Below are 27,164 nucleotides of genomic sequence, written 5' to 3' on the forward strand. Positions count from 1 at the left end.
GTGGGAGTGTGGAGGTGGGAGTGGTGGGAATGTGGAGGGGGAGTGGTGGGAGTGTGGAGGTGGGAGTGGTGGGAGTGTGGAGGGGGAGTGGTGGGAGTGTGGAGGTGGGAGTGCTGGGAGTGTGGAGGTGGGAATGTGGAGGTGGGAGTGTGGAGGTGGGAGTGGTGGGGGTGCGGAGGTGGGAGTGCGGAGGTGGGAGTGTGGAGGGGGAGTGGTGGGAGTGTGGAGGTGGGAATGTGGAGGTGGGAGTGGTGGGAGTGTGGAGGTGGGAATGTGGAGGTAGGAGTGGTGGGGGTGCGGAGGTGGGAATGTGGAGGTGGGAGTGGTGGGGGTGTGGAGGTGGGAATGTGGAGGTGGGAGTGGTGGGAGTGCGGAGGTGGGAGTGTGGAGGTGGAAGTGTGGAGGTGGAAGTGTGGAGGTGGAAGTGTGGAGGTGGAAGTGTGGAGGTGGGAGTGTGGAGGGGGAGTGGTGGGAGTGCGGAGGTGGGAATGTGGAGGAGGGAGTGCGCAGGTGGGAGTGGTGGGAATGTGGAGGCAGAACATAGAACATTACAGTGCAGTACAGGCCCTTCGGCCCTCGATGTTGCGCCAACCAGTGAAACCAATCTAAAGCCCCTTTAACCTACACTATTCCAATATCATCCATATGTTTATCCAATGACCATTTAATGTTGACGAGTCCACCACTGCTGCAGGCAGGGCATTCCACGCCCTTACTACGCTCTGAGTAAAAAACCTACCTCTGACATCTGTCCTATATCTCTCACCCCTCAATTTAAAGCTATGTCCCCTCGTGCTAGCCAACACCATCCGAGGAAAAAGGCTCTCACTATCCATCCTATCTAATCCTCTGATCATCTTGTATGCCTCTATTAAGTCACCTCTTAACCTTCTTCTCTCTAACGAAAACAACCTCAAGTCCCTCAGCCTTTCCTCATACGATTTTCCCACCACACCAGGTAACATCCTGGTAAATCTCCTCTGCACCCTTTCCAACGCTTCCACATCTTTCCTACAATGCGGCGACCAGAACTGTACGCAATACTCCAAGTGCGGCCGCACCAGAGTTTTGTACAGTTGCAGCATGACCTCATGGCTCCGAAACTCAATCCCTCTACCAATAAAAGCTAACACACCATACACCTTTTTAACAACCCTATCAACCTGGGTGCCAACTTTCAGGGATCTATGCACATGGACACCCAGATCCCTCTGTTCATCCACACTACCAAGTATCTTTCCATTAGCCCAGTATTCTGTGTTCCTGTTACTCCTTCCAAAGTGAATCACCTCACACTTTTCCGCATTAAACTCCATTTGTCACCTCTCAGCCCAGTTCTGCAGCTTATCTATGTCCCTCTGTAACCTGCCACTTCCCTCCGCACTGTCTACAACTCCACTGACTTTAGTGTCATCCACAAATGTACTAATCCTTCCTTCTGCGCCCTCATCCAGGTCATTAATAAAAATGACAAACAGCAGTGGCCCCAAAACAGATCCTTGCGGTACACCACTAGTAACTGAACTCCAGGATGAATATTTCCCATCAACCACCACCCTCTGTTTTCTTACAGCTAGCCAATTCCTGATCCAAACCACTAAATCACCCTCAATCCCATGTGTCCGTATTTTCTGCAATAGCTGATCATGGGGAACCTTATCAAACGCTTTGCTGAAATCCATATACACCACATCAACCGCTTTACCCTCATCCACCTCCTTGGTCACCTTCTCAAAGAACTTAATAAGGTTTGTGAGGCACAACCTACCCTTCACAAAACCGTGCTGACTATCCCTAATCAAATTACTCCTTTCCAGATGATTATAAATCCTATCTCTTATAATCCTTTCCAAAACTTTGCCCACAACAGAAGTAAGGCTCACTGGTCTAAAATTACCAGGGTTGTCCCTACTCCCCTTATTCCAGGCAAAACTTTGGGCAAAGATGTAGTAGGATTTATTCTGCTCCAAATACCAGCCTCCTGCTCCAGTTCTGAGATTCGCAGCGTTATTGCTGCATAGAAGGAGGCCATTCAGTCCACCGAGTCCAAGTGGCTCTCTGTAGAGCAATCCAATCACAATCCCCCGCTCTGTCCCCAATGCCTTGGAAGTTTATTTCCCTCAAGTGCCAGCCAATTTCCTTTTGAAATTATAATTGTCTCTGTTTCCACCATCCTTGTAGGCAGCAAATTCTAGGTCATTACCACTCACTGCGTAAAAAAGTTTTAAACCTGGCATTATCTTGTACACCTCGATCAAATCTCCCTTCAAACTCCTTTCCTCCAAGGAGAATAACCCCAGCTTCTCCAAGCTAGCATCGTAGCTACTTTCTATCTGCTTCCGCCACAGTGCATCACATTATATTTGTATTAAATTCTATCTGCTTGTTGGACTATTCTGCTAGCCTCTCTATGTTCTGTTGCAATCCCCTGGTATCGTCCTCACTGTTTGTGAAATCTTTATAAATGCCACAGGGGTTATCAGCCCAAAATGAACAAAGAACAAAGAACAATACAGCACAGGAACAGGCCCTTTGGCCCTCCAAGCCTGCGCCGCTCCCTGGTCCAAACTAGACCATTCTTTTGTATCCCTCCATTCCCACTCCGTTCATGTGGCTATCTAGATAAGTCTTAAACGTTCCCAGTGTGTCCGCCTCCACCACCTTGCCTGGCAGCGCATTCCAGGCCCCCACCACCCTCTGCGTAAAATACGTCCTTCTGATATCCGTGTTAAACCTCCCCCCCCCCTCACCTTGAACCTATGACCCCTCGTGAACGTCACCGCCGACCTGGGAAAAAGCTTCCCACCGTTCACTCTATCGATGCCTTTCATAATTTTATACACCTCTATTAGGTCACCCCTCATCCTCCGTCTTTCCAGTTTACCCAATCTCTCCTCATAACTAAGCCCTTCCATACCAGGCAACATCCTGGTAAACCTCCTCTGCACTCTCTCTAAAGCCTCCACGTCCTTCTGGTAGTGTGGCGACCAGAACTGGGCGCAGTATTCCAAATGCGGCCGAACCAACGTTCTATACAACTGCAACATCAGACCCCAACTTTTATACTCTATGCCCCGTCCTATAAAGGCAAGCATGCCATATGCCTTCTTCACTACCTTCTCCACCTGTGACGTCACCTTCAAGGATCTGTGGACTTGCACACCCAGGTCCCTCTGCGTATCTACACCCTTTATGGTTCTGCCATTTATCGTATAGCTCCCCCCTACGTTAGTTCTACCAAAATGCATCACTTCGCATTTATCTGGATTGAACTCCATCTGCCATTTCTTTGCCCAAATTTCCAGCCTATCTATATCCATCTGTAGCCTCTGACAATGTTCCTCACTATCTGCAAGTCCAGCCATTTTCGTGTCGTCCGCAAACTTACTGATCACCCCAGTTACACCTTCTTCCAGATCGTTTATATAAATCACAAACAGCAGAGGTCCCAATACAGAGCCCTGCGGAACATCACTAGTCACAGGCATCCAGCCGGAAAAAGACCCTTCCACTACCACCCTCTGTCTTCTGTGACCAAGCCAGTTCTCCACCCATCTGGCCACCTCCCCCTTTATCCCATGAGATCCAACCTTTTTCACCAGCCTACCATGAGGGACTTTGTCAAACGCTTTACTAAAGTCCATATAGACGACATCCACGGCCCTTCCCTCGTCAACCATTCTAGTCACTTCTTCAAAAAACTCCACCAGGTTAGTGAGGCATGACCTCCCTCTCACAAAACCAAATGAGTCGAGATGTTTTTATAATTACGTTTTCATAATTATTTAAAATTCAATAATTTGGACAGGAAGATATTCCCTTCCCCAAAGGTTCCTTGCAGAGAGTCACAGAGCAGCTTAGAAATGATCCAGGTTCCCGATTAATCACCAGTGGAGACCAGCTTCAGAACCTAAAATAATGGCTAAATAAAATAAACATGAAAAAAGTAACAGTTCTCTGAAGGAAAAGGGCATTCTCTTCCACAACCAGTGACGTAGGCTGTGGCTGTTGGGGCAGGTCTCAGGCGTTCAAAACTTCTGTTATAATCTTTGCAACCCAGAATGGACTGTATCCTGGTGTTGAAATATTGTACAACGTTATGTTGTAAAGGAGCAGATCCTTCTGCCTCAGGTTTGCCAGCCTGTTGCTAATCGCTGCAAACCAGTCATGTCTATCAGTCTATCAATGGGAAACAGGGTAGAGATGCACTGAAAGGCAGCTCAACTCCATTCCCTTTCAGTTACAATGGCTGTAACAGATAACAATCATCATCCAACAGACCCAAGCATTCAACTCTGCACTGATCACTGCACAGTAAGAAGTCTCACAACACCAGGTTAAAGTCCAACAGGTTTATTTGGTAGCACAAGCCACTAGCTTTCGGAGCGCTGCCCCTTCATCAGGTGAGTGGGAGTTCTGTTCACAAACAGGGCATATAAAGACACAAACTCAATTTACAAAATAATGGTTGGAATGCGAGTCTTTACAGTTAATCAAGTCTTAAAGGTATAGACAATGTGACTGGAGAGAGGGTTAAGCACAGGTTAAAGAGATGTGTATTGTCTCCGGCCAGGACAGTTAGTTAGATTTTGCAAGCCCAGGCAAGTCGTGGGGGTTACAGATAGTGTTACATGAACCCAAGATCCCGGTTGAGGCCGTCCACATGTGTTCCGCACAAGCTAGTGGCTTGTGCTACCAAATAAACCTGTTGGACTTTAACCTGGTGTTGTGAGACTTCTTACTGTGTTTACCCCAGTCCAACACCGGCATCTCCACATCCTGATCACTGCAACCAGCACACATCAGGTAGATATAGGGCGTTGGTGAGGCCACACCTGGAGTATTGTGTGCAGTTTTGGTGTCCTTATCTGAGGAAGGATGTCCTTGCTATAGAGGGAGCACAGCGAAGGTTTACCAGGCTGATTCCTGGGATGGCAGGTCTGTCATATGAGGAGGGACTAAGTCGGTTAGGATTATATTCACTGGAGTTTAGAAGAGTGAGACAGGATCTCATAGGAACTTATAAAATTCTAACAGCGTTTGACAGGGTAGATTCAGAATGTTCCCGATGGTGGGGAAGTCCAGAACTAGGGGTCACAGTTTGAGGATAAGGGGTAAACCTTTTAGAACTGAGGTGAGGAGAAATTTCTTCACCCAGAGGGTGGTGAATGTGTGGAATTCACTACCACCGAATGTAGTTGAGGCCAAACATAGTCTGATTTCAAGACGAAATTCGATATAGCTCTTGGGGCTAAAGAGATCAAAGGATATGGGGGAAAGGGGGGATCAGGATGTGGAATTCGATGATCAGCCATGATCAAAATGAGTGGTGGAGCAGTCTCAAAGGGCTGAATGGCCTACTTCTATTTCTAGTTTGTAGTCACACTGTCTGTGTGGAGTTTGCACATTCTCCCCGTGTCTGCGTGGGTTTCCTCCGGGTGCTCCAGTTTCCTCCCACAGTCCAAAGATAAGGCCATAAGACATAGGAGCAGAATGAGGCCACTCGGTCCATCGAGTCTGCTCCACCATTCAATCATAGCTGATATTTTACTCATCCCCATTCTCCTGCCTTTTTCTCATAACCCCTGATCCCCTTATTATCTCTGTCTTAAACACACACAGTGACCTGGCCTCCACAGCCTTCTGCAGCAAAGAGTTCCACAGATTCACCACTTTCTGGCTGAAGAAATTCCTCCTCACCTCTGTTCTAAAGGATCGTCCCTTTAGCCTGGGGTTGTGCCCCCTGGTTCTAGTTTTTCCTACTAGTGGAAACATCCTCTCCATGTCCACTTTATCCAGGCCTCGCAGTATCCTGTAGGTTTCAATAAGATCCCCCCTCATCCTTCTAAACTCCAACGGGTACAGACCCAGAGTCCTCAACCGTTCCTCATACAACAAGCTCTTCATTCCAGGAATCATTCTTGTGAACCTCCTCTGGACCCTTTCCCAGGCCAGCACATCCTTCCTTAGATACGGGGCCCAAAACTGCTCACACTACTCCAAATGGGGTCTGACCAGAGCCTTATACAGCCTCAGAAGTACATCCCTGCTCTTGTATTCTAGCCCTCTCGACATGAATGCTAACATTGCATTTGCATTCCTAACTGCCAACTGAACCTGCACGTTAACCTTAATAGAATCTTAAACAATGACCCCCAAGTTCCTTTGTGTTTCTGATTTCCTAAGCATTTTCTCATTTAGAAAGATGTGCGGGTTAGGTTGATTGTCCATGTGTGGTGAACCATAGATGGTTAGCACTATGGGTACTGAACCATAGATGGTTAGCACTATGGGTACTTGTACATATGTTACTGTTGTCACTGTTGGGGTTAGGGTTGGGGTGTTCTACCTGTTGGTATTGTTCTGTGGTACACTCCGGTTGGCTCCGCCTACCTGTAGGAGTATAAAGGTCACTGCACTGCCTGGTGACCCTTTAGTCTGGGATTGTATTGTTATGCAGTATGCTCCATTCTTGTTACTAATAAAAGCCTTTAGTTCCCGGGTACGATCCAGCCTCCCGAGTGATTTAATCGCGCATCAATTTTATTAGTAACAAATTTGGTTAAAAAAAAAACCATGGAGCAAATGTTAAAACCCGATCGGCTTACCTTAGATTCGCGTGCAGCTGGAGCGTCGAACACTTTCGACCATTGGTTGAAGTGTTTTCAAGACTATATCGATGCCTCAACAGCCATTCAAAACGACGCCGATAGATTGCGGGTCCTCCACGCAAGGGTAAGCGACACCGTATACTCATCAATCCGCGATGCCCAAGACTACAAAGGGGCCATCGAACTACTTAAGAAACTGTACAACAAACCGCCAAACGAGATTCATGCTCGACACCTACTAGCCACTCGACGGCGGCAGCCCGGCAAAATGACGGGACGGTACCTGCGCAAACTTCAGCAGCTAGCCAGAGCCTGCAATTGCAAGCCAGTGTCGGCGACCCAGTATACTAACGATTTGATCCGAGATGCGTTCGTGGCGGGAATCGGCTCATCCTATATTCGCCTGCGGCTGCTAGAGCAAGGTAACTTAGACCTAGCTAAGACGGTGGAATTGGCTGATGCGATGGAAACGGCCTCCAGAAGTCTAGAAACTCACCCCACCGACCACGTGGGAACATCGTGGCAAGTACAGCCACCGACTCAACTCTACCCAGCAGCTCCGAGAAACTGCGCGATCGTGCTTTCAACCTCGGACCTGATGACGGCGGCAGCTCCAGGAGGCCCGCGGTGCTATTTCTGTGGATTGGCAAAACACCCTTGGCAGCAATGTCCGGCCAGAACGGTATTTTGCTCCGCGTGTGAGAAGAAAGGGCACTATGCCAAAGTGTGCAGAGCTAAACCACCCTCGAAGCCAAGCAGTGCGACGTGTGATTCTCCAGAATCTGCCTCCTTGTCTCCGGCTTCATCGAGGTCTTCCACCACGTGCGATTCACGAGCGCTGCCATTCCTGACGACGACGATGCAAAACACGTGCGACCTGCGAGTGCCGCCACTTTCAACGCCATCGACCATGTGCGATCCATGGGCGCAGCCATTTTGGTCGGCACCGACCGCAGACGACCAACAGGGGTCATCATCATCAACCATCTCAGCTGCCTGCAGTTGCACTCAAGACTCAACGGTGGCGTCAATCATCCTAGACCAGGCCAAGCCTCACAGACTCGACAAGTCCATGATGGGCATAGAGGTAAATGGACGCCTAATACATTGTTTGTTTCACAGCGGGAGCACGGAGAGTTTCATTCATCCTGACACCGTGAAATGGTGCGGTCTCCGAGTACAGACTGTCAGACAGACAATTTCTATGGCGTCGAGGTCCCGATCTGTTACCGTTCTTGGGAGCTGCGTGGTAAACCTAACGGTGTGGGGCACAGTTTATGAGAACTTCAGGCTCCTCGTGTTACTGCACCTTTGCACTCCGATACTCCTGGGACTAGACTTTATGGTCCACCTGAGGAGTGTGACCCTGCAGTACGATGGGCCACTCCCTCCACTTTCAGTGGGAGAACAGCAGCCTCCAAATTGCCCAGCGCGCTCCACGTGCAGTCTCTCGACACTCAGAATCACCCCGCCATCTTTATTCGAGAATCTCGTGCCAGGCTGCAAGCCCATCGCAACTAAGAGCAGGCGTTACAGTGCTGAGGATCGGATCTTTATTCGATCTGAGGTTCAGCGGCTCCTCAGGGAAGGGATCATTCAACCTGGCACTAGCCCATGAAGAGCACAAGTTGTGGTGGTTAAAACTGGAGACAAGCCCCGGATGGTCATAGACTATAGTCAGACCATTAATAGATACACGCAGCTGGACGCGTACCCTCTTCTGCGCATATCTGACATGGTCAACCAGATTGCGCAGTACCGGGTGTTCTCCACCATCGACTTGAAGTCAGCTTATCATCAGCTCCCCATTCGCACAGAGGACCGAAAATATACGGCCTTTGAGGCGGATGGTCGTCTCTATCACTTCTTAAGGGTCCCCTTTGGCGTCACGAATGGGGTCTCGGTCTTCCAGCGTGCAATGGACCGAATGGTGGACCAAAACGGGCTATGGGCTACCTTCCCGTACCTGGACAACGTCACTATCTGCGGCCATGACCAGCAGGACCACGATGCCAATCTCCTAAAGTTTTTATGCACTGCGTCTCGCCTGAATCTGACCTATAACAGGGAGAAGTGTGTATTCAGCAAGCGCTGCCTAGCAATTCTCGGCTGCGTGGTGGAAAACGGGGTCCTTGACCCCGATCCAGACCGTATGCGTCCCCTCCTTGAACTTCCCCTACCCACTAGCATCAAAGCACTGAGAAGATGCTTAGGCTTCTTTTCGTATTACGCACAGTGGGTTCCCAATTACGCGGACAAAGCCCGTCCGCTCATAAAGTCTACCTCTTTTCTCCTGGCAGCAGAGGCTCGCTTAGCCTTTGAAGGGATAAAAGCTGACATCGCCAAAGCCACGATGCACGCTGTCGATGAGTCCATCCCCTTCCAGGTGGAGAGTGATGCATCTGATTTCGCCCTGGCCGCCACACTTAACCAGGCGGGCAGGCCCGTTGCCTTTTTCTCTCGCACCCTCCAAGGCCCTGAAATTCGGCACTCCGCTGTGGAAAAAGAGGCTCAGGCCATTGTGGAGGCCGTCCAGCATTGGCGCCATTACTTTGCTGGAAAACGATTCACCCTGCTCACGGACCAGCGGTCCGTGGCGTTCATGTTCAACAACACGTTAAGGGGTAAGATCAAAAATGATAAAATCTTGAGGTGGAGAATCGAACTCTCCACCTACAACTATGATATCATGTACTGTCCGGGTAAGCTCAATGAGCCCTCAGATGCCCTGTCGCATGGAACATGTGCCAGTGTGCAGGAGGATCGGCTACAGGCCCTCCACAATGATCTCTGCCATCCGGGGATCACTCGGCTCTTCCATTTTGTAAAGGCTCGGAACCTACCCTACTCAGTAGAGGATGTCAGGTCAATAACCCGAAGCTGCCAGGTATGTGCTGAATGCAAGCCGCACTTCTACCGACCTGACAGGGCACACCTCATTAAAGCCACTCGCCCTTTTGAAAGACTGAGTGTGGATTTCAAGGGCCCCCTTCCTTCGACAGATTGGAATGTGTACTTTCTCAACGTGATTGACGAGTACTCCCGATTCCCTTTTGCCATTCCCTGTTCAGACATGACCGCTGCCACGGTTATCAAAGCATTGCGGGATCTTTTCACCCTGTTTGGTTACCCCAGCTATATCCACAGTGATAGGGGCTCGTCGTTTATGAGTGACGACTTGAGGCAATACCTGCTCTCAAAAGGGATTGCCTCAAGTAGAACTACAAGTTACAACCCCAGGGGTAACGGGCAGGTCGAAAGAGAAAATGCTACAGTCTGGAAGGCTGTCTTACTGGCATTGAGGTCTAAGGGTCTTCCAGTCTCCCGTTGGCAAGAGGTACTTCCTGATGCACTCCATTCAATCCGGTCCCTCCTGTGTACAGCAACCAACGCTAACCCACATGAGCGGATGTTTACCTTCCCTAGGAAGTCTTCCTCTGGGACCTCACTGCCGTCTTGGTTGACGTACTCAGGACCTGTCCTCCTGCGACGGCATGTTAGGACCCGCAGGTCCGACCCTTTGGTTGAACAGGTCCATCTCCTCCACGCCAACCCTCAATATGCCTATGTAGCATATCCTGACGGGCGAGAGGACACGGTCTCTATTCGAGATCTGGCGCCTTCAGGGGACTTGGAAACCCCCGTCGCTCCCGCACCCCTGGTTAGGGACCTCTTGACCTTTATCTCCCCTCCTGACACGGCGCGGGCAGTATCGGGACCACCACTTAATCCTCTTACTCCCGTGTACAGCTTGCCTGAGTCCAGAAGATTGTCGCCACCTCGGGGCGTTCCTGAGTCCAGGAGATTGTCGCCACCTCGTGGTCCACCCGTCCGTGAGGAGCTGGAGGAGTCACTGGACACCGCCTTGGAGAGAGGGTCATCATGGTCACCAGAACCGGCGCTACCGCCAGTGTTGAGGAGGTCGCAGAGACGGTGCGGCCCTCCGGTACGACTGAACTTGTGAATATATGGACAGTTCGTACTGTTTCTTTGCCCCACTGGCCTTTGTTTTTAAAGGAGGGGTGAATGTGGTGAACCATAGATGGTTAGCACTATGGGTACTGAACCATAGATGGTTAGCACTTATGGGTACTTGTACATATGTTACTGTTGTCACTGTTGGGGTTAGGGTTGGGGTGTTCTACCTGTTGGTATTGTTCTGTGGTACACTCCGGTTGGCTCCGCCTACCTGTAGGAGTATAAAGGTCACTGCACTGCCTGGTGACCCTTTAGTCTGGGATTGTATTGTTATGCAGTATGCTCCATTCTTGTTACTAATAAAAGCTTTTATTTCCCGGGTACGATCCAGCCTCCCGAGTGATTTAATCGCGCATCACCATGCTAAGTTGTCTCTTAGTGTCAGGGGGATTAGCAGGGTAAATGCATGGGGTTACGGGGATAGGGCCTCAGTGGGATTGTTGGCGGTGCAGGCCCGTTGGGCTGAATGGCCTCCTCCTGCACCGTAAGGACTCTGTGACTCTGTGACATGCTCGCAACACCCACCGCCAGTTCGTCCCTTTCCTGTGGAGTTGCTGAAGAAAAATTCACCACGGATCGGATCACCACGAGTGAAATGGACAGAATGAATGCAATCAGCTCCTGCCGATTCTCCTGGAATGTCCCACGCACCACATAGTAAAAGCAGAACACTGGGGAGAGAGAAGCAGGAAGGGCGAGCTGTTAGTATTCATCAGTATATTCAGGAACAAGCTTGCATTAGTGATAAGCTGGTATCTAAATGCAGCAAAAGCTGCTCTCCCTGGTCATCAACGTTTTTTTAACGTTTATTTATTTGTCACAAGTAGGCTTACATTAACACTGCAATGAAGTTACTGTGAAAATCCCTGAGTCGCCACACTCCGGCGCCTGTTCGGCTACACTGAGGCAGAATTTAGCATGGCCAATGCATCTAACCTAGACATCTTTGGACACTGGGAGGAAACCAGAGCACCCGGCGGAAACCCACGCAGACACGGGGAGAACATGCAGACTCCACACAGACAGTGACCTGAGCTGGGAATCGAACCTGGGTCCCTGGCGCTGGGAGGCAGCAGTGCTAACCACTGTGCCACCGTGCCACCCCAGTGAGTGTTACTGCTCATGTATCAGCCATTGCTCATCTAAGAGTCAGACCTACCCTCAGCCACAGCCTGCACCACTCCTCACTGAGTACAAGGCCCATTCCAGAGATTTGAGCACAGCAGCCTAAGCCAATGCTCCAGTGCAGTACTAACGGAGCCCTGCATTGCTGGGGGTGCCACTTTCCAAACAGGAGATTTTTAAACGGGGGCCTCACTGCACTGGGAAGCATCGCCTCCCTACAAGTAAAAGAGTTGTGCATCAAATCAAGTACTGGCCAGCAGGGCATCAGAAACATGGATCAAATTCCAGAGGCAGCTGTAATCCACGTCAAAGTACCAGAACATTGGGGATAAGAAATTTGTTTCCATAGCAACGCTAGAGATGTCTCTCCAAAAGCCTGGCACTCTGTCGGAGTGCAGAAAACCGCAAAGGGCTTTAGGTACAGCTGAAACCATGGCCACCGTGAGAAGCGCAGGTGTCCCCTGCGTGCACCAGAAACAACTCATTCGGTGCCATCCCACAGAACTACTGGCTGATGCGACATCCATCTACCAAACCTGAACCAGGCGGTTCCACGGTCTAACACCTGCATCACTGCACACAGTGCCAGCATTTTACTGCAGCTTGGGCCCTGCTTTTTAAAGGGCCACTCCACAAACTATGGGTGAGGGACGTTGACTTACTTTTGCTGAGGAGGAGTTTCTGGAAGTGTCGTGCTGTGTGTTTAGTGCTGACTTTTGGTAGGAGGGGCTTATAGTCAGGGAGGGAAGAGAAACACCTGATCCGGGTACAAGGGCTATGTTTCTCGGTCTAACATCATCAGGACATGGAGCAGAGGATGCAGAGAGTGGAAGCTCAGCAACGAGGGAGGAAGAAGCGAATCTTCACAGAAGCTCTTACCCACCAAGGGTTTTCAGGGAGCAGCAATTGTGCTTCCATCACACCCAGAGGCAATGCCTGAGCTGTGCCACCTCCCAAAACCAACCCAGAGCCTCACGGCAAGGTGAGGAAGGCTCTGCGCTGGCCATGCAGATCACCTCCAGGTCCTCCTCGGTGGGATTGGACAATATTTCCGAGTGTTCCGGAGGTTATAAACTCACACTCTTCTCAAGCCCAGGATGAACATAGAACATAGAACAGTACAGCACAGTACAGGCCCTTCGGCCTACGATGTTGTGCCGAACCTTTTCCGAAACCAAGATCAAGCTATCCCACTCCCTATCATTCTGGTGTGCTCCATGTGCCTATCCAATAACCGCTTGAAAGTTCCTAAAGTGTCCGACTCCACTGTCACAGCAGGCAGTCCATTCCACACCCCAACCACTCTCTGAGTAAACAGAATGAGAGGACATGTGGCCTGGTCAGGGTGGCAGGAATCCCAAAGGTACAGGGTGCCATCAACTACACTCGCATGGCTCTGAAGACCCTCAATGACAATGGGGAAGGGACTGGATTCATAAAGACTTCCACTCGATAAATGTGCCATTAGTGTGTGACAACACTAACACCATTATTTCGTTGAATGTCCAATGCCTTGGCAGCAGCTACCATGCATTTCACCTGAGCCACATGGCCCTGTCTGCCATTTTAGAACCTCCCGGAAGAACGGAACAACCCAAGAGTGGGGTTCAAGAGTTATCCCCTCGGTATGTGACCTCCCAATTTTGTCATCCCACCCTGACAGCACAGTGAGTCTTCAACGAGAGGCAGGGAGCCACTCAGCTCATCAAGCGGCTTCCTCCAAGGTTCCACTGCCTAGACCACTCCGTAGGGGAGCACTGCAGTACCTGCCAGGGAGATCTCCAAGTTTGCTGTGGTTTGCTTGTACCTTCACAGCCTCTCTGTTATCAGGGTTCAGCCATGACCTCAGGAGCGGGGAGAATAGTAGGAGAACAGGAGAAGGAGAACAGGAGGAGGCTTTCTGGATTTGCCTTGTCACTGGTTGGGCCATCAGTGAGCAGAATTTAAGGCTCCACTTGCCCAAACTAACATGAACGCCCCCATTCCCCACTGTCACATCCATCTCAGATACCCAATCACAGTGTCCCCCTGGTTATAATCTAACACTAATAACCATTAGCAAAGACCTTCATATGACATCTTTATCAAATAATGCATCAAGTTGTGCAACAAAGATCTGTTCACCCTTGTATATTCCCTTGGTGCCCGTCTTGTGGATGCCTTTGCCTGTTCTTGTGCTGCTACACAATGTTCCCCCAGTGGCTGCAGAATGGCTGGTGGAAGGCTGCAGATAGACTTGCAGAACAACCTCAAGCAGCCTTGGGCCTTGGGGGCCCAGCTTTGGACTGCACCATCTCAGCATGGGCAACATCAGTCTGGGCTGCCTGGCTGACAGGCAACAGTAAGGGGATTGGTGGAGAGGCAGTGGTGGGTGCACAATGCCATCGTTCTGAGATGGGATAGCAGGCTTGTGCTCCTTGGAGCCATTGGTTTGCGTTAATGAGGAAACTGCACCAAGTTCGCAAGGTGCCAACCTCAAATGGAACCACTCCAGGCAGATCACAAACTGCCATAGCAAATCCCAAATAAGGATGCAGATGAATTTTTAGCCCTAGATTTTGTACAGCAACACGGTGGCACAGTGGTTAGCACTGCTGCCTCATTGCTCCAGGGATCCGGGTTCAATTCCAGCCTTGGATGACTGTCTGTGCGGAGTCTGCACGTTCTCCCCGTGTCTGTGTGGGTTTCCTCAGGGTGCTCCAGTTTCCTCTCACACTCCAAAGATGTGCAGGTTAGGTGCATTGGCCATGTTAAATTGCCCCTTAGTGTCCAAAGATGTGCAGGTTGGGGGAGTTAGCCATGGTAAATGTGTGGGGTTATAGGATAGGGTGGGAGAGAGGGCCTGGGCAAGATGCTTTGTTAGAGAGTTGGTGCAGACTCAATGGGCCAAATGGCCTCTTCTGCAGTGTAAGGATTCTATGATTCTATGATTCCAGCTTCTCTCCTTCTTCAGATAAACTGGGATGGGAGCAGAAGTTCCAAATGAACATGAAATCAAAACAAAATTCTAATCTTTTGCGCAGTTGTTTGTCTCTCATTCTGTCCCATATTTACATTAAAAGCTACACAAAAACCATCATAAGGGCTCCCCACTCTGAGGGATGCAAAAACAGTGCCCATAAACCCCAGCAGGTCAGCGAGACAATTTTTTCACATTCCTGATTGCTGATAAGATTTGATATTTGGAAGATGAAACTACAACAAAATTATTCTGAAAACTAATTCCAACCGACAAGGAAACTATTCTGAAAATTAACTACAATGAAACTATTGGAAAAGTTCTTTGAATAATTTAGGACAATTTTGTGATGCAAATTTGGCTTTTAGCCAGATAGCTCGTGAGTTCAGTTTCCTGCCTTGATTGAGTTCACTGAAGTTCTGTTTCAATTGGAAACAACCAATAGTTTTTGAGGAGACTCACTGATAGAACAGAGTATCTTCTATCTCTGAGGAAAGAGACACGCAAACAGCAGTGAACTTCTCCACCAGAAGCTATGGCACCCGCATGCATGTAGACTGTTCTTGTTATAGTCAGTGAGCATTACTCACAATGAATCATAGAATCCCTACAGCGCAGAAGGAGGCCATCCGGCCCATCGAGTCTCCACTGACAACAATCACACCCAGGCCCTATCCCCATTTACCCCGCTAATCCCTCTAATTTATGCATCCCAGGACACTAAAGGACAATTTAGCATGGCCAATGCACCTAATCTGCACATCTTTGGACTGTGGGAGGAAACCGGAGCACCCGGAGGAAACCCACGGAGACACAGAGAGAACGCGCAAACTCCACACGGACAGCGACCCAAGCTGAGAATCAAACCCAGGTCCCTGGAGCTGTGAGGCAGCAGTGCTAACCACTGTGCTACCATACTGCCTCAATGGTGCTTAAGTCAAGAGTCAATTGCAACGTGTAAGAACTATTTCCGTTTTGGCTCCAGATTTTGACGTGCTACGCCCTTCAAAGTCTTGCAGAAAGCATGGGAAAAATGTCAAAAATCAAAATCTCCAACACTTTTCACTGACCTTTACCAGGGAGCTGAATTCCACACGGAAAAAATACAAACTTCCTTCAACATTTTCAAAATCCACCACTGCCAAAACTGCATTTATTTTTCTTTATAATCCAGCTGATGCAGTAATGGTTAATGCTGCAGCTTCCAGCAAAAGGACTGAACTGTCGCTACATTACCACAGTAATGACTTTTCATATATGAGGCCAGTGGGTTTTACTTTTCACTGGAAAACCAACCAAATTGCAGAATGTGATCCCAAATCATGAGTAAAAATCATGTATGATTGGGTAAACAAACTTAGAAATCACTTCTAGTGAAAATGTCATTTAAATCTATTTAAATTTAAGTTTTAACCTTTAAAATAGTAGAGAGAGGAATATCATACATACGCATTCAATATGTATCCATTGATATTAGTCACAGTAGTTTCTAGTCGACAGTTTTAAGTTGTGAATGTATCTTCAAGCATTCATAGTTAATTAAATGAATAGTTCTTACCTATTCCAAAGAGTTGTATGATTGAGATGGTGAAGTCTTCCTTGGTTTGACCTATACTGTCAGTTTTAACCTGATTTACAATACTTTCAATTGTAACGACTGTCACAGCAATGAGAGAGACAATTACTACAGAGACGAACATCTTCTCTAAGCAGGATAAGTCTGACCAATGTTTCATCTGTGAGGAGAGAGGGAAAGATACTTTTTTCTCTATATCACATAAACCTGAAGTTTATTTTTAACCGGCAGTGTCTATTTTGTTTGGAAACGCACAACTTAATGAAGGGCCGAGATTCTCCACCCTCGTTTTCTGCGGGCGGGAAAGCCAGAGAACAAAGAACAAAGAAAATTACAGCACAGGAACAGGTCCTTTGGCCCTCCACGCCTGCACTGACCATGCTGCCCAACTGAACTAAAACCCCCTCCCCTTCTGGGGACCTTATCCCTCAATTCCCATCCTATTCATGTATTTGTCAAGACGCTCCTTAAAAGTCACTATCGTATCTGCTTCCACTACCGCCCCCCGCAGCGAGTTCCAGGCCCTATCCCCATTTACCCCGCTAATCCCTCTAATTTATGCATCCCAGGACACTAAAGGACAATTTAGCATGGCCAATGCACCTAATCTGCACATCTTTGGACTGTGGGAGGAAACCGGAGTACCCGGAGGAAACCCAGGTACAAAGGTGAAGACGAAGAACCCAACGGGAGCCCCCAAATGGCTTTTATACCAGTGGGATTTCCCAATCAGATTGCACCCAACCCCTGCCAATGACATCATGGGGTTCCTGCCATGAAAGGTTGGGAATCCCATGACCATACATGAACATATCATTAATGGGCTTCCCCATTCTATCAACCCACCCCCCCCATTAGACAACCATCCCCGCCCGCCTCCCCCCAACCCCCGCATAACATCACATCCGATATCTTTTAGGAAATGTTTGTAAAGTAATGTTAACTGTGTAAAGATGTTCTTGTGTCTTTGAATGTTAATTTTTGCCTACTTTTTAATACATTTTTAAATTTGCAATTTATAACTCATCAAAAGTGGTCTGGCGTTTACTTATCTTGACTTCAGATAACTCCTCATAATATACAAATTGCAAACCATTGTCGCAGCTTGTTTCAGATTTCAGTTTGGAATTTGGGCAGTTTAGCACTTACCATCTGCCGTGCCAAATACAGGCCTCACTGAGGAAAGCACTAACTGTCTCTAAGAATATGCCCTTATACATGAACTCAGCCCATTATGTTAACCGAATCTGCCTCTGGTATAGTCGCAGTACAACAAATTTACAAACAGCACAAATATGTCAGTCTTACTGGACCACATGGCGTGGGTATGAGCGCTCTGTGACGTGGCATTAGGTTTGGTGATGAAGGTTCATTGTTTTCATTATGATCGGACTCCATGCTGTCCCTTTAAATAGAAAAGTTACACAAGGCCATTGGTTAACAAATAGTAAATCATTCAACTGATTCAAAAATGGTTTGCTTCACAAGAGATTTGCAATGCATGATGACATTCTACAATTCACATATTATGTTCAGGGCAGAATGAAATGTGCCTTATGGACAGTCTTTGACAAATGAAAACCACTGTGGGACAACCAAAGTATTCTTCAATTCTCATGTGCTCACATATGTACAATTCCACATGTATAATGATGACTTGAGAACACGGTGGCACAGTGGTTAGCACTGCTGCCTCACAGCGCCAGGGACCCGGGTTCGATTCCTGATTTGCAGTCACTGTCCATGTTCTGCCCGTGTCTGCATGGGTTTCCTCCGGGTGCTCCGGTTTCCTCCCACAGTCCGAAAGATGTGCTGGTTAGGTGCATTGGCCGTGCTAAATTCTCCTTCAGTGTACCTGAACAGGCGCCAGAGTGTGGCGACTAGGGAATTTTCACAGTAACATCACTGCAGTGTTAATGTAAGCCTACTTGTGACACTAATAAATAAAATAAATGAAAAGAAAGTAAAGTTTGGTGCCAACTTTCGTTATTCTAACTCCTTCATTCATTGGCAGCCAAAGTGGAGCGAAGCCTATTAGCTTCTTTAAAACTTGTCCATCTAGTTTCCTAACTGTGTAACGCCTGCTGCATTTTAAACACCCTGATGTTGATACACTGTGCATGTCTGATGTCAGTCGAGGGTCAACCACATTGCTATAGCTCTGTCCACAGACCAACGTTCCATCACACTTATGTTTGCTGCGTTGCAGTGCAAAGTCCCTTTAAGATTCTTGCATGGCAAGTGGCACATTGTCCATTGCTGTACACATTGCCGCTCTTATCTGGCCCAGTTAACCAGTTAAGTTATTGGTCGTTTCATGGTCACCATTTCTAATACCAGCTTATTTTAAATTCACAAACTGCCATGGTGGGATTTGAACTCTCGCCTCCTGATCATTAATCCAGTCACATAACCACTCGGCTTTATAAAAAAATTATAGAATGGCCACAGGGAAATGTAGCGAATCTTACAAATACAATTCAGTGTGACTAATTATCATTCCACCCCCCCCCCCCCCTCAAACTGGGGCTAATTTTAACTTAAACGTCATTGGCAAATCAATTCGATAACACCCATTTTATGCAGTCGCATAATTAAAATTAACCCTCACTATTGGCGATTCCTATTGAAACGCCCCGTTATACTTTCCGGATTCTTGTGTTCCTCTCCTTGTGTGTTTTTCTGTCCAACACACATTCCGTTACAAATCCCAGCGCAGTCTGTCTAGCGGACATGAAACTCAGATGTCCAGACTTCTATTTGGCAGCCCATTGGCACTGCTAGCTGCTATCATCCCTGTCGTCTCCATCTCTCCATCTCCCTCTATCTCTCTCTGTCTCTCTCTATACGTCTCTCCCTCTAGCTCTCTCTGTCTCTCTATCTCTCACTCTCTCTCTGTCTCTCTCTTTCTGTCTCTCCCTCTATCTCTGTCACTCTGTCTCTCTGTTCTTATCTATTTCTCTGTCTCTCCCTCTAGCTCTCTCTATCTCTGTCACTCTGTCTCTCTCTGTCTCTATCTCTCTTTCTGTCTCTCCCTCTAGCTCTCTCTGTCTCTATCTCGGTCACTCTCTCTGTCTCTCTCTGTCTCTATCTATCTCTCTTTCTGTCTCTCTACCTATCTCACCCTCTCTGTCTATCCTCCCCCCAGTGTTTGGAAACACCGCTCCTGTGCTGTTTCAGCTCACAGTGTTTGCTGAGTTTGTCTCTCGCCAGCCTGTGTAGCCGGGATCGCTGAGCTGGTTCCTCCTGCCTCCTGCCTCGGGCTCTGCTAATATTTTCACTTTCAAATCGCTTTCTAATATCCAATACTTCCGGACAAGATGCTGCCAGGCTGCGTCACTTCCAGCAAAAAAACAAGACCAGGAAAATAATGGAAATGTTTTTGTCGCCACCACAGAACTGATCCGTTTCTGCAGTCTACCTAACCACTTTCTGCACTGTGTGGTCACAGCTCCCTCCTGAGGAATAACGGCTTGCGCACATTGCAGAACATGTATAGAGATGGAACACACAGCAGGACAAGAAGCCACAACCTTAGAAATGTGGCCATTTGTACAAATCATAGAATCCCTACAGTGCAGAAGGAGGCTATTCGACCCATCGAGTCTGCACCAACTCTCTGACAGAGCACCTTACCCAGGCCCTTTCCCCCACCCTGCCCCTGTAACCCTACACATTTACCATTAGCATGGTCAATGCACTTAACCTGCACATCTTTGGACACGAAGGGGCAATTTAGCAGGGCCAATGCAGCTAACCTGCACATCTTTAGAATGTGGGAGGAAACCGGAGCACCCGGAGAAAACCCATGCAGACACGGGGATAATGTGCAAACTCCACACAGACAGTCGTCCAAGCCGGGAATCGAACCCGGGTCCCTGGCGCCATGAGGCAGCAGTGCTAACCACTGTGCCACCCTCAGTCCTCCCACCTTGCACAGTTACAATCACAGGTCCAAATTACTAATTAAAAGGTTGCAAGTATATTTGAGTAAGCAAGAAGTAACGGTTTACCCTGTTACATCAGCAAAACATTACATCATGACAACTGTAAATCATTTTACTGCATTAGAAATCACTTATTATCACACTAATGCATAACCTGTTACAATGAATGTAATACAATTCACAGTTGATCAAATATATTCAAGATCCTATTTATTGAGTGAGAATTAAATAGAGGAACAACACATTATTAAATTAGGCCAGGAATAACAATTTGGGGACACCAGTTCAAATCCCACCATTGCAGTTTCTGATGTTGAATTCATTTTATAAGTAGACAAATAACTAAAAGAAGCTGTTTGCTGTAATGTGGCCATTAAGCTACTGAATTGCTATAAAAATCAATCTGATTCACTAATGTCCTTTGGGGAAGTGAATCTGCTGTCCTTGCCAGACCTGGCCTACATGTGACTCCATGCAAACCCATGGGAATGTGGTTGATTCTTGACATGCCCTCCAAAGCCACTCAGTTGTATCAAACCACTCACTCCAAAGAAGTAGACTAAAACCAAAAAGAACCACTTCTACATCGGAATCGGATACAGTTGAAGGCACACACAGTCTAGTCAGCTCTCCTCACTCGCATCGAGGGACTTGTCAGAGTTGGGAGCTCTGTCCCCACAGATTAGTCAAACAAAAGCAAGACATAAGTTGAATCATACATTATAGCTGACCTCCTGGATTCTTCTATCACCATCCCAAGGTATGACTGTCCCACCATAGGCAGCAGGCGGGTGGCAGCAGAGTGGTATGCAGTCAAGCAAAAATGGCCCTGAGGAATCCTCAATCTTGACTCCATTATGTCTGATCAAACAGAGTCAAGAAAATCTCCTGCTAATTATCATCTACCACCCTCCTTCAACTGACGAATCAGTACTCCTCCATGTTGAACACCACTTGGAAGATGCATGGAGGTTAGCAAGGGCACAAAATGCACTCAGGGTGGGGGGGACTTGAGTGCCTATCAATGAGGGCAGCTTGGTAGCACCACCAGTGACCAAGCTGGTTGAGTCCTGGAAATGATATCTGCAAAGCCAGGTCTGTGACAAGTGGAGACTGTTAAATAAGTTAAGTGCCCATGGTGTTAAGGGTAAGATCCTGGCATGGATTGAGGATTGGCTGACTGGCAGAAGGCAGAGAGCGAGGATAAAAGGGTCTTTCACAGGATGGCAGCCAGTGACTAGTGATGTGCCTCAGGGATCGGTGCTGGGACCACAACTTTTCACAATATACGTTAATGATTTGGAAGAAAGAACTGAGGGCACTGTTGCTAAGTTTGCAGATGATACAAAGATATGTAGAGGGACAGGTAGTATTGAGGAAGCAGGGGGGCTGCAGAAGGACTTGGACAGGTTAGGAGAGTGGGCAAAGAAGTGGCAGATGGAATACAATGTGGAAAAGTGTGAGGTTATGCACTTTGGAAGGAGGAATGGAGGCATAGACTATTTTTTAAATGGGGAAATGCTTAGGAAATCAGAAACACAAAGGGACTTGGGAGTCATTGTTCAAGATTCTCTTAAGGTTAACATGCAGGTTCAGTCGGCAGTTAGGAAGGCAAATGCAATGTTAGCATTCATGTCGAGAAGGCTAGAATACAAGTGCAGGGATGTACTTCTGAGGCTGTATAAGGCTCTGGTCAGACCCCATTTACAGTATTGTGAGCAGTTTTGGACCCCGTATCTGAGGAAGGATGTGCTGGCCTTGGAAAGGGTCCAGAGAAGGTTCACAAGAATGATCCCTGGAATGAAGAGCTTGTTGTATGAGGAACGGTTGAAGACTCTGGGTCTGTACTTGTTGGAGTTTAGAAGGATGAGGGAGGATCTTATTGAAACTTACAGAATATTGCGAGGCCTGGATAGAGTGGACATGGAGAGGATGTTTCCGCTAGTAAGAAAAACTAGAACAAGAGGGCACAACCCCAGGCTAAAGGGACGATCCTTTAAAACAGAGATGAGGAGGAATTTCTTCAGCCAGAGAGTGGTGAATCTGTGGAACTCTTTGCCGCAGAAGGCTGTGGAGGCCGGGTCATTGAGTGTCTTTAAGACAGAGATAGATAGGTTCTTGATTAGTAAGGGGATTAGAGGTTATGTGGAAAAGGCAGGAGAATGGGGATGAGAAAAATATCAGCCATGATTGAATGGCAGAGCAGACTCGATGGGCCAAGTGGACCTTTTCTGCTCCTATGTCTTATGGTCTTATGGTGAGGGAACCAGTATGAGGGAAAACCTTCTTAGACTTCATCCTTACAGTCTCCCTATTGCAGATGCACCTGTCAATGATAGTATTGACTGGAGCGACCACCACACAATCCTACTGCAAACAAAATCCCAGATCACACAGAGGACATCCTCCATGATGTTGTGTGGCAGTACCACCCTGCTAAATGGGATAGATTCAGAACAGATGTAGAAGCTCAAAATTGAACATTCATGAGATGTTGTGGGTCATTAGCAGCAACAGAACTGTATTCAACCACATGGCCTGGCATACCCTTCACTCTGCCTTGGCCATCAGGTCAGGGGGTATATTCCATTTCAGTGAGAAGAATTTCAGGAGGCACACCAGTGATATCTGGAAATGAGGGCCCAGTCTGAGGAAGCTACAACTCAGAGCTATCTGCATGTTACCCAGTGCAAACAGCATGCTATTGCTGAAGCTAAGTGATATCACAATCAGTGGATCAGACAAAGCTCTGCAGCCTTTTTGCAGAGGGGGTCATCACTGGAAGGAGTCAATTCCACAAACATTCCCATTTTTAACGATGGGCAGCCTCGCATTTGAATACAAAAGAAAAGGCTTAAGCATTCAAACCAATTTTAACCAGAAGTTCCATAGAACTATAGAATTCCTACAGTGCAGAAAGAGGACTTTTGGCCCATCAAACCTGCACCAACTCTTGAAAGAGCATCCTACCCAAGCCCAACCCCCCACCCTATCCCCATAACCCTGCACGTTTAGCATGGCTAATTCCCCTAACCTACACATCTATGGACGGTGGGAGGAAACCGGAGCACCCGGAGGAAACCCATGCAGACATGGGGAGAATGTGCAAACTCCACACAAACAGTCACCCAAGGCTGGAATTGAACCCGGTCCCTGCCGCTGTGAGGTAGCAGCGCTAATCACTATACCACTGTGCCGCCCCACCAGCTCACTCTCCTCCTGAGCCCCCTGAACTTCAAAAAGTAGTCTTCAGCCAATTTGGTTCACTCCGCATGACATCAAAGAACGTTGACCACACTGAATATAACAAAGGCTATGGGACCTGATAAAATCCGAGCTGTATTGTTGAAAATGGTCACCCCAGAACTAGCCACACCCTACGCTATGATGTTCCAGTGCAACGACCTGGTAATGTGAAAAAAATTCCGGGTATTGTACTGAGCAAAAAAAACCATGATTAATAAAGAAAGGTGAGCATGGGAAGTGTGTGTCCAGTTCACTCCCAGTCTTAACGTTTTAACTCACTCACCCTCACTGTGAGAGGGGATGGGAGAATGCATGATGATGTGTGAGGGTGAATGGGAAGCCTGATGTGGGATTGAGCCAGACTTATGGACACATTCCAATGTAATAAGTGGCCTGTACTCTGAATAATCTTTGGAAGTGAAATATACCTACTTTGTCAGGACACTTCTCACCATTGAAAGCTGTGATTCTGGGTGGGTTCTGACATTAACATAAGAAACATGCTGAATATAATCTCTAATTTATTTAAGGAATTTGTTCACAAAGCACCTCAGCATTTGGAGAAAGTTTTTAAAAAATTTCTAACCAGGAGGCGAGTTACTCTCTGCAAAATTTCCAGCCTCTGACCAAGTCTATGGGTGGTTGACTCAATCTCTTTTCTGGGAACCCTCAAGAAGTTAATGGCAAGCATTCAGTGATGGTATTTAGCTATCAATGCTTACCTCATTCCAGTGTAATTCTGGAGTTTATCGATCAGTACTAACCCTTTTTTCTCACCTCAATTCATTAGGGAATTCATCAAAGAACAAAAAACAAAGAACAAAGAAAATTACAGCACAGCAACAGGCCCTTCGGCCCTCCAAGCCTGCACCGACCATGCTGCCCGACTGAACTAAAACCCCCTACCCTTCCAGGGACCATAACCCTCTATTCCCATCCTATTAATGTATTTGTCCAGACGCCCCTTAAAGCTCACTATCGTATCTGCTACCACTACCTCCCCCAGCAGCGAGTTCCAGGCACTCACTACCCTCTGTGTAAAAAACTTGCCTTGTACATCTCCTTTGAACTTTGCCCCTCGCATCTTAAACCTATGCCTCCTAGTAATTGACTCTTCCACCCTAGGAAAAAGTTTCTGACTATCCACTCTGTCCATGCCTCTCATAATCTTATAGACTTCTATCAGGTCACCCCTCAACCTCCGTCGTTCCAGTGAGAACAAACCAAGTTTCTCCAACCTCTCCTCATAGCTAATGCCCTCCATACCAGGCAACATCCTGGTAAATCTTTTCTGTACCCTCTCCAAGGCCTCCACATCCTTCTGGTAGTGTGGCGACCAGAATTGAACACTATATTCCAAGTGCGGCCTAACTAAGATTCTATAAAGCTGCAACATGACTTGCCAATTTTTAAACTCAATGCCCCGGCCGATGAAGGCAAGCATGCCGTATTGTGTTTGGACTACCTTCTCCACCTGCCTTGCCACTTTAAGTGACCTGTGTATCTGTACACCAAGATCCCTCTGCCTATCAATACTCTGAAGGGGTCTGCCATTTACTGTATATTTCCTATCAGTATTAGACCTTCCAAAATTCATTACTTCACATTTGTCCGGATTAAACTCCATCTGCCATCTCTCCACCCAAGTCTCCAACCGATCTATATCCTGCTGTATCCTCTGATGGTCCTCATCGCTATCCGTAAATCCACCAACCATTGTGTCGTCCACAAACTTACTAATCAATCCAGTTACATTTTCCTCCAAATCATTTATATATACTACAAACAGCAAAGGTCCCAGCACTGATCCCTGAGGAACGCCACTTGTCACAGCCCTCCATTCAGAAATGCATCCTTCCACTGCTACCCTCTGTCTTCTATGACCAAGTAAGAAGTCTAACAACACCAGGTTAAAGTCCAACAGGTTTATTTGGTAGCAAAAGCCACTAGCGTTCGGATCGGGCTGTCCCTTCATCAGGTGGGTGGGAGTTCTGATTACAAACAGGGCACAAAGACACAAACTCAATTTACATGAATAATGATTGGAATGTGAGTCTTTACAGCTAATCAAGTCTCAAAAGTACAGACGATGTGAGTGGAGGGAGCATTAAGCACAGACCAAGCCAGTTCTGTATCCATCTTGCCAGCTCACCTCTGATCCCATGCAACTTCATCTTCTGCACCAGTCTGCCATGAGGGACCTTGTCAAAGGACTTACTGAAGTCCATGTAGACAACATCCACTGCCCTACCCACATCAATCATCTTCCTCAAAAAACTCGATCAAGTTAGTGAGACATGACCTCCCCTTCGCAAACCATGTTGCCTCTCACTAATACGTCCACTTGTTTCCAAGTGGGAGTAAATACTGTCTCGAAGAATCCTCTCCAATAATTTCCCTACCACTGACGTAAGGCTCACCGAACTGTAATTAGCTGGATTATTCTTGCTACTCTTCTTAAACAAAGGAACAACATTGGCTATTCTCCAATCCTCTGGGACCTCTCCTGTATGACAACACCAGGTTAAAGTCCAACAGGTTTATTTGCTAGCAAAAGCCACACAAGCTTTCGGAGCTCCAAGCCCCTTCTTCACTCACCTGAAGAAGGGACTTGGAGCTCCGAAAGCTTGTGTGGCTTTTGCTACCAAATAAACCTGTTGGACTTTAACCTGGTGTTGTTAAACTTCTTACTGTGTTTACCTCTCCTGTAGACAGTGAGGATACAAAGATTTCTCTCAAGGCCCCAGCAATTTCCTCCCTTGCCTCTCTCAGTATCCAGGGATATATCCCATCAGGCCCTGGGGACTTGTTTACCTTAATGTTTCTCAAGAACCCCAATACCTCCTCCTTTTTGATCTCAACATGACTGAAACTATCTACACATCCTTTCCCAGATTCATCATCCACCAAGTCCTTCTTTTTGATGAATACTGACGCAAAGTACTCATTTAATCCCTCGCCCATTTCCTCTGGCTCCATGCATAGATTTCCACCCCTGTCCTTGAGTGGGCCAACCCTCTCCCTGGCTACCCTCTTGCTCTTTATATATGTATAAAAAGCCTTGGGATTTTCCTTAATCCTGCTGGCCAGTGATTTTTTTGTGACCCCTTTGAGCCCTCCTTTCTCCTTGCTTAACTTTCTTTCTACTTTCCTTGTATTCCACACTCGCTTCGTGTGTTCCCAGCCTCCTAGGCTTGACAAATGCTTCCTTTTTCTCTTTGACTAGGTTCACAATATCTCTCGTTTCCAAGGTTCCCAAAACTTGCCATACTTATCCTTCATCCTTACAAGAATGTGCCGATCCTGAATCCCTATCAACTTACACTTGAAAACCTCCCACATGCCAGATATTGATTTGCCCTCAAACATCTGCCCCCAACCTACATTCTTCAGTTCCTGTCTAATATTGTTGTAATTAGCCTTCCCCCAATTTAGCACCTTAACTTGAGGACTACACTTATCTTTATCCATTAGTACCTTAAAGCTTGCTGAATTGTGGTCACTGTTCCCAAACTGCTCCCCTACTGAAACGTCGACCACCTGGCCGGGCTCATTCCCCAATAGCAGGTCCAGTACGGCCCCTTCCCTAGTTGGACTATTTACATACTGTTTCAAGAAGCCGTCCTGGATGCTCCTTACAAACTCTGTCCCATCCATGCTGCTAGCACTAAGTGAGTCCCAGTCAAAATAGGGGAAGTGAAAATCTCCCACCACAACAACCC

At 47.5% G+C, this 27,164-nt stretch overlaps 1 protein-coding gene across 1 annotated transcript in view; it reads right to left on the reverse strand.

Annotated features, from left to right (window-relative positions):
* The window catches only part of LOC144509812 (uncharacterized), a 44,769-nt gene extending 25,289 nt beyond the window's left edge, over positions 1-19,480 (reverse strand). Inside the window, exons 1-4 of the mRNA XM_078238636.1 lie at positions 19,374-19,480; positions 17,558-17,654; positions 16,232-16,409; positions 11,115-11,260 (exon numbers count right to left, since the gene is read on the reverse strand). Of these exons, the coding sequence (XP_078094762.1) occupies positions 11,115-11,260; positions 16,232-16,409; positions 17,558-17,647 (414 nt within the window). The 5' untranslated portion in view covers positions 17,648-17,654; positions 19,374-19,480. The remainder of the gene's footprint in view (positions 1-11,114; positions 11,261-16,231; positions 16,410-17,557; positions 17,655-19,373) is intronic.
* Between the last annotated feature and the right edge of the window lie 7,684 nt (positions 19,481-27,164).

The sequence above is a fragment of the Mustelus asterias genome, chromosome 22, assembly GCF_964213995.1.
Source record: "Mustelus asterias chromosome 22, sMusAst1.hap1.1, whole genome shotgun sequence".
NCBI lineage: Eukaryota > Metazoa > Chordata > Chondrichthyes > Carcharhiniformes > Triakidae > Mustelus > Mustelus asterias.